Raw genomic sequence first — 18,014 nt, forward strand, 5'->3', positions numbered from 1 at the left:
ATCCACAAGTACCTTAAAACTTGCAGAATTATGGTCCCTGTTCCCGAAATGCTCCCCTACTGAGACTTCGACCACGTGGCCAGGCTCATTCCCCAAGACCAGGTGCAGTACGGCCCCTTCCCTAGTTGGAGTATCTACATATTGTTTCAAGAAGCCCTCATGGATGCTCCTTACAAATTCTGCCCCATCCAAGCCCCTTCGCACTAAGTGAGTCCCAGTCAATACAGGGTAAGTTAAAATCACCCACCACTACAACCCTGTTAGCTTTACATCTTTCCAAAATCTGTAAATCAAATAAAATTTGTTTTTATTTCAGATTTACAGCATCTGCAGTAATTTGCTTTTATTATATATTTTAATTCAGTTAGTAAGAAATGATGCTGAATTATGTTTTTAAATGTAGAATTGTAACTTCATTTGTATATATAAATGATTATTGCATTGTGTTTTCTTACCTTGCTGAAAACAAAATTATTTTGCATCTCCAACAGGCTGCTGCAAGATTTGGAATATGACCACCCACGGACTAACACCTTATGTAACGCTAAGCAAGGATCTGTCCCAGGTAAATTGGAATCAAGAATTGGCAGGCAAAACTGTCACAGAATAATAAACTGACTTTAAAGAGGAGATAGTTCTGGTACAGTCAAGGTATCTTTTCACAAGGAGGATTCAAAGCACTGAAAACAGCAGAGGCCCAAGAGAAGTATAGAAAGTGTAGGGGGGGTACTTAAAAAAGTAATCAGGAGAGTGAAGAGGGGACATAAAAAAGTACTGGCGGGCACGATAAAGGAAAATCCCAAGGCGTTTTATAAGTATATTAAAGGCAAGAGGATACCCAGGGTAAGAGTAGGCCCAATAGGGACCAAAGTGGCAATCTGTGTGCAGAGCCAGAGGACATAGGTCATAGAGTAAAACAGCACAGAAACAGGCCCTTCGGCTCATCGTGTCTGTGCCGGCCATCAAGCACCTAACTATTCTAATCCCATTTTCCAGCACTTGGCCTATAGCCTTGTATACTATGGCATTTCAAGTGCTCATCTAAATACTTCTTAAATGTTATGAGAGTTCCTGCCTCTACCACTCCTTCAGGTAGTATGTTTCAGATTCCAACCACCCTCTGGGTGAACATTTTTTTCCTCAAATCCCCTCTAAACCTCCTGCCCCTTACCTTACATTTATGCCCCCTGGTTATTGACCCCCTCCGCTAAGGGAAAAAGTTTCTACCTATCTAACCTATCAATGCCCCTCATAATTTTGTATACCTCAATCATGTCCCCCCCTCAGCCCTCTCTGCTGTAAGGAAAACAACCCTAGCCTTTTCAGTCTATCTTCATATCTAAAATGCTCCAGCCCAGACAGCATCCTGGTGAATCTCCTCTGCAGTGCAATCACATCCTTCCCATAGTGTGGTGCCCAGAACTCTACACAGTACCCCATCTGTGGCCTAACTAGCATTTTATACAGTTCCATCATACTTCCCTGCTCTTATATTCTGTGCCTTGGCTAATAAAGGAAAGTATCCTATATGTCTTCCTAACCACCTTATCCACCTGTGCTGCTGCCTTCAAGTTTTCTTCTCAAGTTTTAAATTATTACTTTTCATCTGTGTTCACTATGGAGAAGGACAATGTAAGTGTAGATACTTGTGATATACTTAAACAAATTAGCATTACAAGGGAGGAAGTATTAGCTTTTTTAGTGGGCTTCAAATTGGATAAATCCCCAGGCCCAGATGAGATGTATCCCAGGCTGTTATGTGAGACAAGGGAGGAGATGGCAGGGGCTCTGACACAAATTTTCAAATCCTCTCTGGCCACAGCGTAGGTACCAGAGGCCTGGAGGACAGCGAATGTGGTACCATTATTCAGGAAGGGTAGCAGGGATAAGCCAGGTAATTACAGGCCAGTGAGTCTAACATCAGGGAAACTATTGGAAACATTTCTGAGGGACAGGATTAATCTCCACTTGGAGAGGCAGGGATTAATCAGGGATAGTCAGCATGGCTTTGTCAGGGGAGATCCTGTCTAACAAACTTGATTGAATTTTTCGAGGAGGTGACTGGATGTGTAGATGAGGGTAAGGCAGTTGATGAAGTCTACGTGGACTTCAGTAAGGCTTTTGATAGGATCCCGCATGGGAGATTGGTTAAGAAGGTAAGAGCCAATGGGATCTAGGGCAATTTGGCAAATTGGATCCAAAATTGGCTTAGTGGCAGGAGGCAAAGTGTGATAGTTGAGGGTTGTTTTTGCGAGTGGAAGCCTGTGACCAGTGGTATACCGCAGGGATCGGTGCTGGGACCCTTGCTGTTTGTAGTGTATATTGAAGATTTAGACGTGAATATAGGAGGTATGATCAATAAGTTCGCAGATGACACAAAAATTGGTGGTGTCGTAAATAGTGAGGAGGAAATCCTTAGATTACAGGACGATATAGATGGGCTGGTAAGATGGGCGGAGCTGTGGCAACTGGAATTTAATCCTGAGAAGTGTGAGGTGATACATTTGGGAGGACTAACAAGGCAAGAGAATATGCAATGGATGGTAAGACCCTAGGAAGTACAGAGGGTCAGAGGGACCTTGGTGTACTTGTCCATAGATCACTGAAGGCAGCAGCACAGATAGATAAGGTGGGTAGGAAGGCATATTGGATACTAGCCTTTATTAACCGAGGCATAGAATATACAGAAGGGAGGTTATGATGGAGCTGTATAAAACGCTAGTTAGGCCACAGCTGGAGTACTGTGTACAGTTCTGGTCACCACACTTTAGGAAGGATGTGATTGCACTGGAGAGGGTGCAGAGGAGATTCACCAGGATGTTGCCTGGGCTGGAGCATTTCAGCTATGAAGAGAGACTGGATAGGCTAGGGTCGTTTTCCTTAGAGCAGAGAAGGCTGAGGGGGGACCTGATTGAGGTATACAAAATTATGACGGGATTTGAGGAAAAGAATTTTCACCCAGAGGGTGATTGGAATCTGGAACACACTGTCTGAAGGGGTGGTAGAGGCAGAAACCCTCACAACATTGAAGTAGTATTTAGATGAGCACTTGAAACGCCATAGCATACAAGGCTGCAGGCCAAGTGCTGGAAAATGGGATTAGAATAGATAGGTGCTTGATGGCTGACATGGACATGATGGGCCAAAGGGCCTGTTTTTGTGCTGTATAACTCTATGACTCTATGACTGTAAGGAGGATGGTGATAAACTTCAAGAGGACATAAACAGGCTGGTGGAATGAGTGGACACACAGCAGATGAAAATGAATGCAGAAATGTGTGGAGTGATACATTTTGTTAGGAAGATGGAGGAGAGGCAATATAAAATAAAGGGTACAATTCTAAAAGGGTTGCAGGAACAGAGAGACCTGGGAGTATATGTGCCCAAGTCATTGAAGGTAGCAGGGCAGGTTGAGAAAGTGGGTAAAAAGGCATACTGGATCCTGGGCTTTATAAATGGAGGCAAAGAGAACAAAAACAAGGAAGTTATGATTAACATTTATAAAACACTGGTTTGGCCTCAACTAGACTATTGTATCCAATTCTGGGCACCATACCTCAGGAAGAATGTGAAGGCTTTCGAGAGAATGTTGAAAAAAAGTTATGGAAATGGTGCCAGGGATAAGGGAGGATAGATTGGAGAAGCTGAGACTGTTCTCCTTAGAGAGAAGATTGAGAGGAGATTTGATAAGGTGTTCAAAATCATGAGGGGTCAAGGCAGAATGCACTAAAAAAAACTGTTCCCATTGACAGAAGTGTCGAGAACCAGAGGACACCGATTTGAGGTGATTGGCAAAAGAAGCATCGGTGGCATGAGGAAAAATATTTTTGTGCAGCGAGTGATTAGGATCTGTGATGCATTGCTTGAGAGTGTGGTGGAGGCAGATTCAATTGTGGCTTTCAAAAGGGAATTGGATATGCATCTGAAAATAAAATAAAAATTGCAGGGCTATGAGGAAAGGGCGGGTGTGTGGGACTAGCTGAGTTGCTCTTGCATAGAGCTGGAACGGATACGATGGGCTGACTGGTCTCCTTCTGTGCTGTAGTTATTCTGTGATACAATTTAAACTGAGGCTTTGTCTGTCTGGTCAGTGGATGCAATCAGTGATCTCATGGTATTTTTCAAAGAAGAGCAGGTGTTTTCTCCTGGCACAAAGCCATCCCCAGGGCACAGCATTTTGCTGAATTAATGTTCCTGCCTCTGGGATCAATATCTGCTCTTTTACCACCGGCTCACTGGCTGCAGTATGCACCATTGACATGATGCACTGTAGCAACTTCCCTAGCTTATGCCTTTCAGATAAGACATTAAAACAGTTCAGGTGAGCATTAAAGATCTCATGACACTATTGGAAGGAGAGCAGAGTAGTTCTCCTTGGTGTCCTGGCCAGTATTCATCTCGTAACCAACATCACAGTGACGATTATCTGGTTATTATTGCATTACTGTTTCTGTGCCAATGTTGCATTTCCTACATTACAACAATGTACATCATTGGATGTAAAACAATTTGGAACCTTGTCCAATTTAATTTCCACAGGTGGAATTTAAAGGCTAGTCCTGTCTATAAACTTATGGCTTGGTGCTTTTTGTTTTCCAGAGTTGGTGGCAAAGGTGGTACCAGTGGTGAAGGGGACCACAGTTTTCCTTCAGTGTAACCCCAGTTCTGCCTGGTCAACTTGTCACTGGATAACGCCCAATGGAAAATTGAGTAACAACGACAAAGCCAAAGGGATTGACGTGATGGCAGCACCAGACAGCCTGGGCGATTACAAGTGCATGTGCGTTGAGGACAAAGTGCAGGCTGTTGAAGCTTTCTACAGCTTAGAATTAGGGTCTTCAACCAACACCAGGAAGGATACGAATTCCATCAGTTATCTTCTGATGTTTCTCTTCCTGATCCTTGGTCTTGTTCTCGGTGCCTTCACCTACAGATACGTTCACCGGTGGTACAACAACAAAAATTCTTCAAAAGACGGCTGTAATGGGGATTACACAGATGCAGCTGGGGGATCCACAGTTCCCAGGTTGGGCTCCACTGATGAAACCCGGCCCTTGACCATCGATCAAAAGAGCAGGTCAGATTTAAATGGAACCAGTGAAAAAGAGGAGATTTATGAAAATACGGGCAAGGAAGTCAATGGAGTGAACGTGGACACTTCGAGAAACCACACTATTTCTATCATATCTTGCCAGGACGAAACCTCGATTTAATCACTGGCTGACAAACTGACTGACATCCTTGAAGAATATGGCCCAAAGGAGCCATCTGCTTTACAAAAAAAAATCTATTTTTTATGATTGCATGTATGAAGTTGCTTTTAATTCTGTCCACCTGTATGTCTTCCAGGTAAGAAAGTATAGAGTTTAGTACGACGGTGGCCCCCGTTCAGTATCTCTGTTGTCATGTCAGCTTCACGCATGCCTGGCAAAGAGTCCTCGCCTTGGGGGCGATGGGGGAAACAATGCCATTTTGTTTGCAGCTGTGCTGTTTGACACACTGTGAGGGTGTTATGCAACCTTTTAACCCTCTCAGGACTACCCAATTTGCCATTTTTAATTTACGCCAAAAAACTTAAGAAATGTGTATATTGTTTTGTAAAGAGCATGCTCTGTTGTAAAGACAGCAGCTAGTTGAGCTGCTCAAATCTGGGGGTTCTGGGGCGGACTCGTGTTCCATACTGAGTTCACTGATCACAGTCTGGGGTGTCACCGAGGATCTCAAGGAAAGTAAATATCAGTCCCGGGATTCCTGCTCCTGATTACCATTCAATAACCACTGCTGCAGAGGATACTTGTGAATGTGGCAAGAAGTCAAGACCAGCTTCGAATGTCCTACAAGTGGTCAATTAACTTGTAAGACTATGGAGAAAGAGCGGGACAGTGGGACTAATTGGATCGCTCTTTCAAAGAACCAGCACATGCACGATAGGCCGAATGGCCTCCTTCTGTGATGTTTCATTCTATGATTCTGCTTCGGTTTATACGTGATGCAGTGACCACTAGCCTGAGGTACTGTCTGTGATTTGGCACTGCGAAAGGAATCAGCACCTTCTGGATAGGGGAATTAGTAAAAGTGAAAGACAAAAATGCCCACTTGTACGCAACATGTTAAAACCACTGATCTCATGGGATTGCTGAGGATTTATTTTATTGGTTTAAAATGTGCAGAGCTTCAGCTGTTGAGCTGCATGCTTACCGCCAGGTTGCTCGATCTTCAGTGAACTTGGCCAACCTGCCTCACGGAGTAGAGATGATGCTATGTATAGCACACCATGCAGTCAGCACCTCTGCTGGATGACCACTGGGAAAGATGAACGGCAGCCAGAAACACTGTAACGCCAGGCATCTGCATTTCTGGTGGACTCCAGGAGTTTGAACAATTTAAAATGTTATGAGCACTCTCCCTTCCAGAATGTTTCAACGTTGTTGTTGTTATACTCCGAAAGAACTTGTAGAGTAATTAGCCAACTATTGTAAATATTAGTTGTCGTTTTTTAGGTTTGCTAAGCTCAGCTGATTTTTGATATTTTGTTTTTGTCGTGTTTGTTTTAAGTATCACTCTTGCTTCTCTCCAAATCCACTTTATAAGGACCCAACCTGACATTGATGTCATTGCAGTGCACTTTGGATTGCAGTGGAAATTGGAGGCAGAAATGTGGGTCACTGTGCCACATTGTGTCTGATTTTTGTCCGATGCCACAGATTTAACCTGCAAGACCAGTAGCTTCAGGGGGACCTCACTGCTGTCTCTAGGCTAAATTAATATGTAAACAGTATGTGGGAGGGGAGGGGAGGACTCACACTTTTAAGCCAGTAAATACCCTTTATGTGTGATGTTCTTAACTCATCACCTCATACTGCTCCTACCAGTGGATGACCTGAAACCACCAATACTTGGGGTAATTTTAACTTTGGATGACAGTGTACAATGTGCGATATTGAAGTGGCTGTTCATTGTATACCCTGCCCAATATTCCCTTCCATTGATTTAATTGCCAGGAAAATTGGGCGGGATGTATAATGGCTGGCTATTATCTGTTTTACACTGTCTCCCAAAGTTAAAATTAACCCTTTGTCTTTTGCAATTCAAAACACTCACTCCAAATGAAACCACTTGGAAGGGCAGTGTATAATTTTACTGTTGGATATTGTTTGCACAGCTAAGGTGGACATGATGCGAAAACTGCAATGCTTCACAGACATCCTGGGTTGTGTGGGCTGGTATAAAATGGCTGCAAGTGTGTCAATACCAGCCCTGGTGACAACATGGGTGTCCGTCCCTCTATCAGTATTCAGTAAACAGCCTGAGCCTTTCCAGTATTGTTCTTTGGGAATTTTGACTTTTCATTCTATTTGTGGACTGAGGGAGGTTTAAAAATGATGGGGAGAGGGATGGTGTGGGTTTCTTACTGGCTAAGAGGACAGATGCACCTCCTGGTTTGATTTGACTAACAGGAGCGGGAGGGCAGCAGGTGAGATAACTGTCAAACAAATGTCAACCAAGCCAGCAGTATGGACCATAGAGTTTTCATCAGTGCTGCTGGGATCTTGAGGGGAAAATATTAATAGAGGCACTGGATTTCTGTCTATGGCCCAAGCTGGAAACTGTGTGGATGTGCATGTGGAGTCAAGACAGGATCACTCAATTGACAGTGATGCACTGCATGGATAAAGAACCTACCAAGACTCGCTGCAGAGTCTCTGGTGTGACAGTTGGACACATGAGTAAATTATTGGAGCAGTCTGCCATTTGGAATTGTGGGTCAGTGCCTTCAGAAGAGATTTGGGAGGGTTGGGGGGGGGGGTTGGCTGTGGGTATAGGGGTTAATACTTGGATGGTTCCTTTTGTTTTCAGATTTTCTGAATTCTAAGTATAGTTACTGCCTTTTTCTATGTGACAGTTTTAATTTGGTACACTGTGGTTATTCATTTGTTTTAGATAATTCGTCTACCTAACTCATCATACATGCACATTCTCAGTTTTGTGTAGTGATGGAGCAGCGTGCAGTTCCCTCCTGTACATGTAGGTAGCAGAGAGTTCTAGATAACTAAAGGTGAAGTTTTATTGTCAACTGAATGAAAGAATTCCAGCCTTCACTGTTATTGATGTTTTTTTTAAATAAATTGCTATAGTGTGATATTTTTTAAAAGAAGTTCCGATGCCATTTAACCTCGTCAGTAGTGTGAAATGCTTTGTTAACCTGGCTACATTGTATAATTTGTTTTTGTTTTTAAACATTTCCTGGCATTTTATGGTCACATGCAGACTAGAAGAATCAGAGAATAGTTACAACACAGAAGGAGGCCATTCAGCCCATTGAGCCAGCGCTGGCTCTCAGAAAGAACATATTGGTTAGTGCCACTTCCCTGACATGGCCCCGTTGCCCTGTACATGTTTTCCGTTCAGGTACTTATCCAGTTCCCTGTTGAAAGCCACGATTGAAACTGCCTCCACCATCCTTTCAGGTAGTGCATTCCAGATCCTAACCACACACTGCATAGAAAGGGGTTTCCTCATGTTATCTTTGGTTCTTTCGCCAGTCACTTTAAATCTGTGTTCTCCGGTTTTCGACTCTTCTGCCAATGGGGGCAGTTTCTATATACTTTGTCTAAACACAGTGGTATACACTCGGGAGGGAGTTGCCTTGGGAGTCCACAACATCGACTCCAGACCCCATGAAGTCTCATAGCATCAGGTCAAACATAAACAAGGAAACCTCCTGCTGGTTATCACCTACCGCCCTCCCTCAGCTGATGAATCAGTACTCCTCCATGTTGATCACCACTTGGAGGAAGCACTGAGGGTGGCAAGGGCACAGACTGTACTCTGGGTGGGGGACTTCAATGTCCATCACCAAGTGTGGCTCAGTAGCACCACAACTGGTCGAGTCCTAAAGGACATAGCTGCTAGACTGGGTATGTGGCAGGTGGTGAGGGAAAAACATACTTGACCTCGTCCTCACCAATCTGCCTGCTGCAAATCTGTCCATGACAGTATTGGTAGGAGTGACCACCGCACAGTCCTTGTGGAGACAAAGTCCTGCCTTCACATTGAGGATAGCCTCCATTGTGTTGTGTGGCACTATCACCGTGCTAAATGGGATAGATTTCCAACAAATCTAGCAATGCAAAACTGGGCATCCATGAGGCGCTGTGGGCCATCAGCAGAATTGTACTCAACCACAATCTGTAACTTCATGGCCCAGCATATTCCCCAGTCTACCGTTACCATCAAGCCAGGAGACCAACCCTGGTTCAATGAAGAGTGCAGGAGGGCATGCCAGGAGCAGCACCAGGCATTGCTCAAAATGAGATGTCAACCTGGTGAAGCCACAACTCAGGACTACTTGCATGCCAAACTGCGTAAGCAGCATGCGACAGAGCTAAGCGATCCCATAACCAACAGATTAGATCTAAGCTCTGCAGTCCTGCCACATCCAGCCGTGAATGATGGTGGGCAATTAAACAACTAACTGGGGGAAGTGGCTCCATAAATATCCCCATCTTCAATGATGGGGGAACCCAGCACATCAGTGTGAAAGATGAAGCTGAAGCATTTGTCAGACTTCAGCCAATTCGATTCACTCCACGTGATATCAAGAAACGACTAAAGGCACTGGATACTGCAAAGGCCCTGGCAATATTCCGGCAATAGTACTGAAGACCTGTGCTCCAGAACTTGCCGCACCCCTAGTCAAGCTGTTCCAGTATAGCTACAACACTGGCATCAACCCGGCAATGTGGAAAATTGTCCGGGTATGTCCCGTACACAAAAAGCAGGACAAGTCCAACCCAGCCAATTACCTCCCCATCAGTCTAATGTCAATCATCAGTAAAGTGATGGAAGGTGTCGTCAACAGTGCTATCAAGCGGCAATTGCTTAGCAATAACCTGCTCAGTGGTGCTCAGTTTGGGTTCTGCCAGGGCCACTCAGCTCCTGACCTCATTACAGCCTTGGTTCAAACATGGACAAAAGAGCTGAACTCAAGAGGTGAGGTGAGAGTGACTGCCCTTGACATCAAGGCAGCATTTGACCGAGTATGGCATCAAGGAGCCGTCGCAAAACAGAAGTCAATGGGAATCAGGGGAAAGCTCTTCGCTGGTTGGAGTCATGCCGAGCGCAAAGGAAGATGGTTGTGGTCGTTGGAGGTCAAACAGCTCAGCTCCAGGACATCACTGCAGGAGTTCCTCAGAGTAGTGTCCTAGGCCCAACCATCTTTAGGTGCTTCATCAATGACCTTCCTTCAGTCATAAGGTCAGAAGTGGGGATGTTCGCTGATGATTACACAATGTTCAGGACCATTCACGACTCCTCAGATACTGAAACAGTCTGTGTAGAAATGCAGCAGGACCTGGACAATATCCAGGCTTGGGCTGAGAAGTGGTGTGTACCATTCGTGCCACACAAATGCCAGGCAATGACCATCTCCGACAAGAGAGAACCTAATCGTCTCCCCTGACATTCAACGGCATTAAGATCGCTGGAGACCCCAGTATCAACATCCTAGGGGTTACCATTGACCAGAAACTGAACTGGAGTAGCCATATAAATACCATGGCTACAAGAGCAGGTTAGAGGCTAGGAATCCTGTGGCGAGTAACTCACCACCTGACTCCCCAAAGCCTGTCCACCATCTACAAGGCACAAGTCAGGAGTCTGATGGAATACTCTCCACTTGCCTTGATGGGTGCAGCTCCAACAACACTCAAGAAGCTCAACACCATCCAGGACAAAGCAGCCCGCCTGATTGGAGCCCCATGTACAAACATTTACTCCCTCCACCACTGACACACCAAGGCTCGTTAGACAGTACCTTCCAAACCCGTGACCTCTACCAGCTAGAAGGATAAGGGCAGCAGATGCATGGGGACACCACCACCTGCAAGTTCCCCTCCAAACCACACACCATCCTGACTTGGAATTATATTGCTGTTCCTTCACTCTCGCTGGGTCAAAATCCTGGCACTCCCTTTCTAACAGCACCTTGGGTATACCTACCTTTCATGGACTGCAGCGATTCAAGAAGGCAGCTCACTGCCACCTTCTCAAGGGCAATTAGGGATGGGCAATAAATGCTGGCCTAGTCAGCAACGCCCACATCCCATGAATGAATAAAAAAAACCCTCATGATTTTCAACACCTCTACCAAGTCTCTTCTCAACCTTCTCTAAGGAGATCAGCCCCAGCTTCTCCAATGTATCCACATAACTTAAGGTTCTCATCCCTTTTCTGTACTCTCTCTAATACCTTCACATCCTTTCTAAAGTGTGGTGCCCAGAATTGGACACAATACTCTAGTTGAGGCCAAACCAAAGTTTTATAAAGGTTCATTATAACTTCCTTGCTTTTGTTCTCTATGGCTCTATAAAGCCCAGGATCCTGTAAACCTTTTTAAGCACTTTCTCAACCTGCCCTGCCACCTTCAATGATTTTGCTCATATGCCCCCTGGTCTCTAATCCTGTACCCATTTTAAAATTGTACCCTTCAGTTTATATTGCTTGTCCTCATTCTTCCTACCAAAGTGTATCACTTCACACGTCATTAAATTTCATCTGTCACATGTCTGCACATTCCACCTGTCTCTTGAAGTCTTCTTGAAGTTTATCTCTCTCCTCCTCACATTTCACAAAGTTTTGTGACATCTGCAAATGTTGAAATTGAATCTAGTACACCCAAGTCTAAGTCATAGTTGTTTATGGCATAGAAAGAAGCCATTCAGCCCATCAAGTCCATGCCTGCTCTGCGCAGAGCAATCCACTACTTTCACCACTACTTTCTGTTTCCTGTCACTTAACCAATTTCATATCCATGCTGCCACTTCATCAAACGCCTTTTGGAAGTCCATAGACTTGAGGTTTGTTCCATTTTTGACAGACTCCTTGTTCTTCCTGAGCTACACACTCGATCCTTCTCTATGGAATTTAGACTTTTTTTCCTAGGACTTTAATACTGTTAATACTTGCCTGCTTCACTCCTTTCATCCTCCTACAATCGGCAGGCTTCTAAATCCTAAGCTCGGCAATATATACCCACTGCAGCCAGTGAAGAGGCTTCCCACCCCCGCTCACCCCCAATCTCCCCCAAATGCTGCCTTGATGTTAAGGGCAGTCACTCACCTCACCTCTCCTCAAGAGTTCAGCTCCGAGTTCAGACCAAGGCCTAGAGCCAATGTGATCCTGGTAGAACCCAAACTGGGCATCACTTAGCAGGCTCTTGATGCAGCACTTACCAAGGAGATGGTGAATCAAGCCTTCTAGCGCTCCGGTCAGAAGGCACCTTAAAACACCACCAGTTCTGGGCACCGAGACGAAGGGCAACATTCAGATGGAGACAGTATAGAGAAGAACCATGAGTCTGGCTTTAGTGTCAGGGCTACAATGATTGCGCGATGGAAAATACCATCCTGATGCCACTCCCAATCCACCTGTGAGTGGTGAGCGGCCCAGTTGCTTGTTTTTTTTAAATTTGATCATGGGATGTGGACGTCGCTAGCTAGGCCAGCATTTATTGCCCATCCCTAATTGCCTTGAGAAGGTGGTAGTGAGCTGCCTTGTTGAACCGCTGCAGTCCATGTGGGTAGGTACACCAACAGTGCTGTTAGGAAGGGAGTTCCAGGATTTTAACACAGTGACAGTGAAGGAACAGCGATATAGTTCCAAGTCCGGAAGACAAAGCGACAGAGAGGAGCACGGAGGGAGCAGAGGTTTAAAAAGCACGCCAAAAGCCTAGAGTCGGAGACAGAGACAGAGCAAGGAGCACGGCAGGAGCGGACAGAGAGAGGAGCACGATGGGAGCGGACAGAGAGTGGATCACGGCGGGAGCAGTAGGAGCGGAGCAGGGAAAAGTCAAAAAGTGACATCAGAGTGACGTCACAATTGACAGTGAGAGCAGGGAAATAGCCAACAAGGTGAGTAAACAGGTAAGCTTTTAATTTAATTTAAATCAAACATAGCATCAAATGTCACAGGCAAGCAGGTAGTTGATTGGTTTGGGAAGAAGCTACCCTGTTGGTGAGTATCTGGTAAGTGATTAAGGTCCATTCTAATCCTAATGTTTAAAATAGTAAAGGAACTAGTGGTAAGCTTAATAAAATACATATAAGAAAGGACAATAAAATAAATAACTGAACAAAATAATTAAGTAATTAATTAAAACACATTAAGGATGGCAGGACAGGTGATGTGTCATGGCTGCAGCATGTAGGCTCCTGGATGCCAATGTGATCCAGGGCAAACACGTCTGCAGTAAGTGTTTGTGGGTCTAAGAGCTTCGGCTCAGAGTGATTGAACGGGAGTCTAAGCTGCAGACACTGCGACACATCAGAGAGGGGGAAAGTTACCATGGTCCAGGAAGCCATTCAGTGGAGGGAGAAAAAAGGAATGTAGTGGTAATAGGGGGCAGTATAGTTAGGGGGATTGACACTGTTTTCTGCAGCAAAGAGAAAGAGTCCAGACAGCTGTGTTGCCTGCCCAGTGCCAGGGTTCGGGACATCTGCTCAGGGCTGGAGAGGAACTTCCAGTGGGAGGGGGAGGATCCAGTAGTCATGGTCCATGTAGGTACCAACAACATAGGCAGGAGAAGGAAAGAGGTTCTGCATAGTCAGTATGAGTAACTAGGCGCTAAATTAGGAAGCAGAATCTCAAAAGTAATAATTTCTGGAATATTACCTGAGCCGCATGCAAATCGGCATAGGGCAAATAAGATTAGGGAAAATTATAGAAGCTATTATTAAAGATGTTATAGCAGGGCATTTAGAAAAATTCAAGGTAATCAGGCAGAGTCAACATGGTTTTGTGAAAGGGAAATCATGTTTAACCAATTTATTGGAGTTCTTTGAGAAAGTGCTGTGGATAAAGGGGAACTGGTGGATGTATTGTACTTAGATTTCCAGAAGGCATTTGATAAGGTGCCACACCAAAGGTTATTGCAGAAAATAAAGGCTCACTGTGTAGGGGGTAACCTATTGGCATGGATAGAAGATTGGCTAGCTAACAGGAAAGAGAGGGTAGACATAAATGGGTCATTTTCTGGTTGGCAACATGTAACAAGTGGTGTGCCACAGGGATCTGTGCTGGGGCCTCAACTTCTCACTATTTATATAAATGACTTAGATGAAGGGACCAAAGGTATGGTTGCTAAGTTTGCTGATGACACAAAGATCGAGAGGAAAGTAACTTGTGAAGTGGACATAAGGGGGCTACAAAGGGATATAGATAGGTTAAGTGAGTGGGTGAAGACCTGGCAAATGGAGTATAATGTGGGAAAGTGTGAAATTGTCCACTTTGACGGGAAGAATAAAAAGAAGCATATTATCTAAATGGTGAGAGATTACAGAGCTCTGAGATGCAGAGGGATCTGGGTGTCCTAGTGCATGAATCGCAAAAGGTTAGTATGCAGGTACAGCAAGTAATTAGGAAAGCTAATAGAATGTTCTCGTTTATTGTGAGGGAATTGAACACAAAAGTAGGGAGGTTATGCTTCAGCTATACAGGGCATTGGTGAGACCACATCTGGAGTACTGTGTACAGTACTGGTCTTCTTATTTCAGGAAGAATGTAAATGCATTGGAGGCAGTACAGAGAAGATTTACTGGACTAAAACCTGGAATGGGTGGGCTGTCTGATGAGGAAAGATTGGACAGGCTAGGCTTGTATCTGCTGGAATTTAGGAGGTGAGAGGTGACTTGATTGAAACATATAAGATCCCGAGAGGTCTTGACAGGGTGGATGTGGAAAGGATGTTTGCCCTTGTGGCAGAATATAGAACTAGGGGTCACTGTTTAAAAAATAAGGGGTCGTCCATTTATGACAAGAGATGAGGAGAAATCTTTTCTCTCAGAGGGTCGTGAGTCTTAGGAATTCTCTTCCTCAAAAGGCGGTGGAAGCAGAGCCTTTGAATATTTTTAAAAGGCAGAGGTACATAGATTCGTGATAAGCAAGGGGTTGGAAAGTTATCGGGGGTAGGAGGAAATGTGGAGTAATCAGTTCAGCCATGAACATATTGAATGGCGGAGTAGGCTCGAAGGGCCGAGTGGCCTACTCCTGCTCCTAATTCGTATGTCCGTAAGTCAGGATGTGCTTGGCTTGGAGGGGAACTTACAAGTGGTGGTGTTCCCATGTATCTGCTGCCCTTGACCTTCTAGGTGGTAGAGGTCATGGGTTTGGAAGATGCTGTCGAAGGAGCCTTGGTGCATTGCTGCAGTGCATCTTGTAGATGGTACACGCTACTGCCACTGTGCGTCAGTGGTGAAGGGAGTGAATGTTTGTGGATTGGGTACCAATTGAGTGGACTGCTTTGATCTGGATGGTGTTGAGCTTAAATGTTGTTGGAGCTGCATCCATTTAGGCAAGTGGAGAGTATTCCATCACACTCCTGGCTTGTGCCTTGTAAATAGTGGACAGGCTTTGGGGAGTCAGGAGGTGAGTTACATGCTGCAGGATTCCTAGCCTCTGACCTGCTCTTGTAGCCACGATATTTATATGGCTACTCCAGTTCAGTTTCTGGTCAATGATAAACCCCGGAATGTTGATAGTGGGGGATTCAACGATTGTAATGCCATTGGATGTCAAGGGGAGATAGTTGGATTATCTCTTGTTGGAGATGGTTATTGCCCGGCACTTGTGTGGCGCGAATGTTACTTGTCACTATCAGCTGAAGCCTGGATATTGTCCAGGTCTTGCTCCATTTTGACATGGACTGCTTCAGTATCTGAGAAGTCGTGAATGGTGCTGAACATTGTGCAATCATCAGCGAATATCCCCACTTCTGAACTTATGATTGAAGGAAGGTCATTGATGATGGAGCTGAAGATGGTTGGGTCTAGGGTACTATGCTGAGTAACTCCTGCAATGATGTCCTGGAGCTGAGCTGTTTGACCTCCAACAACCACAACCATCTGCCTTTGCACTAGGTACCGCTCTAACCAGCTGAGAGTTTTCCTGGATTCCCATTGACTCCAGATTTGCTAGGGCTCCTCGATGCTATATTCGGTCAAATGCTGCCTTGATGTCGTGGGCAATCACTCTCACTTTACCTCTTGTGTTCAGCTCTTTGATCCATGTTTGAACTAAAGCTGTAATGTGGTCCGGAGCTGTGTCATCCTCGCGGAACCCAAACTGAGCATCACTGAGCAGGTTATTGCTAAGCAAGTGCTGCTTGATAACACTGTTGACGACACCTTCCATCACTTTACTCATGATTAAGAGCAGAATGATGGGGCTGTAATTGGATGGATTGGACTTGTCCTGCTTTTTGTGTGCAGGAGATACCTGGGCAATTGTTTGCATTGTAACAGACAGTACTTGGAATGGACAAAGGAGCCACTCCCTGCTCCAATTTATTCCACAATGGACATTTGATTACCAGACGTTGAAGGTGGAGAGGCTAGCATTCCAGGTTAACTGCTGAGATGGCCGAATACACAAACAGACGTGGTCAGACCAGTTTAGTCAAGTGACTAACTGACTGTTGGAGTTTTATTTTTGAATTTGAACTTGCCACAGAGAATTTGAACTGAAAAAGCTGTTTGCTCCTGGACTGAGAACACCTCCTGTCTGCTCTCATCTTGCTCTCACTAGCTTCGGAAACCATTGAAGACATATGAACCCTCAGGGAGAAAAGTCTCCTACAGTGAACAAGGTTTAAGAAGAGTACTAGGCCCCAACGAAAAGCAAGACTACATACAATTAAGGACTGCAGTGAGTTCGAAGCACAGTAAAAACCCCTCTTCAGAGATTGCCTCAAACCTCTCCATTTTATTTTTCTTCTCTTCTCATATCATGTATGCATGCTAACGTGGGGCGCGGCGTTAACTGAATTAGAGTTTAAGTTTAAGGTTTAACAAATTTCAGTTTTCTTCTTTAAACCTGAGAAAGCCTGTTTATGCTCATTTATTTGCCTTATAATTGGAAAGTAGTGAACAAGGATTCACCAAGGAGGAGCTCAAAACACTGTGTTTAAAAATTAAACCCTGTTACAATAAGACCAGGTGCAGGCTCAAAGGGACCCCGAGACACCTTTCTTACCTGCTCGTAACACGGATAGATGCCAGTGTTGTACCTGTACTGTAACAGTTTGGCTCGGGACACGGCAAGTTCTGGAGCACAGGTTTTTAGTACTATTGCTGGAATAGTCAGGACCCATAGCCTTTGTAGTATCCAGTGCCTTCAGTCATTTCTTGATATCACGAGGAGTGAATCATATTGACAGAGGACTGGCATCTGTGATGCTGGGGACTTCAGGAGGAGGCCAAGATGAATCATCCACTTGGCACTTCTGGCTGAAGATTGTTGCAAATGCTTCAGCCTTATCTTTTGCAATGATGTGCTGGGCTTCCCCCATCATTAAGGATGGGGATATTTGGGGAGCCACCTCCTCCAGTTAGTTGTTTAATTGTCTGCCGCCATTCACGATCGGAGGTGGCAGCACTGCAGGGCTTAGATCTGATTCCTTGGTTATGGGATTGCTTAGCTCTATCACATGCTGCTTGCACTGTTTGGCATGCAAGTAGTCCTGAGTTGTAGCTTCACCAGGTTGACACCTTATTTTGAGGCAGGCCTGTTGCTGCTCCTGGCATGCCCTCTTACACTCTTCATTGAACCAGGGTTGGTCCCCCGATGAATGGAAATGGTAGAGTGGGGGATATGCCAGGCCATGAGGTTACAGATTGATTGGTTGAGTACAATTCTGCTGCTGCTGATGGCCCACAGCGTCTCATGGATGCCCAGTTTTGCATTGCTAGATCTCCAGGAAATCTATCCCATTTAGCACGGTGGTAGTACCACACACCATGGTGGGTATCCTCAATGTGAAGACAGGACTTTGTCTCCACAGGGACTGTGGTGGTCACTACTACCAATACTGTCATGGGCGGATACATCTTCGTCAGGTAGATTGCTGAGGATGAGGTTGAGTATATTTTTCCCTCTTGTTGGTTCCCTCACTGCCTGCCACAGACCCAGTTTAGCAGCTATTTCCTTTAGGTCTCAGCAACCTATGTCAGTAGCAGTGC

The 18,014-nt window shown here is 45.0% G+C and overlaps 1 protein-coding gene across 1 annotated transcript in view; it reads left to right on the forward strand.

Moving 5' to 3' along the window:
- Positions 1–7,810, forward strand: part of sema4f (sema domain, immunoglobulin domain (Ig), transmembrane domain (TM) and short cytoplasmic domain, (semaphorin) 4F) — a 314,213-nt gene extending 306,403 nt beyond the window's left edge. Inside the window, exons 13-14 of the mRNA XM_068028690.1 lie at positions 492–565; positions 4,600–7,810. Coding sequence (XP_067884791.1) covers positions 492–565; positions 4,600–5,213 — 688 coding nt within the window. The 3' untranslated portion in view covers positions 5,214–7,810. The remainder of the gene's footprint in view (positions 1–491; positions 566–4,599) is intronic.
- The last annotated feature ends 10,204 nt before the right edge of the window (positions 7,811–18,014 follow it).

The sequence above is a fragment of the Heterodontus francisci genome, chromosome 1 (genome assembly GCF_036365525.1).
Source record: "Heterodontus francisci isolate sHetFra1 chromosome 1, sHetFra1.hap1, whole genome shotgun sequence".
In the NCBI taxonomy this organism is placed as follows: domain Eukaryota; kingdom Metazoa; phylum Chordata; class Chondrichthyes; order Heterodontiformes; family Heterodontidae; genus Heterodontus; species Heterodontus francisci.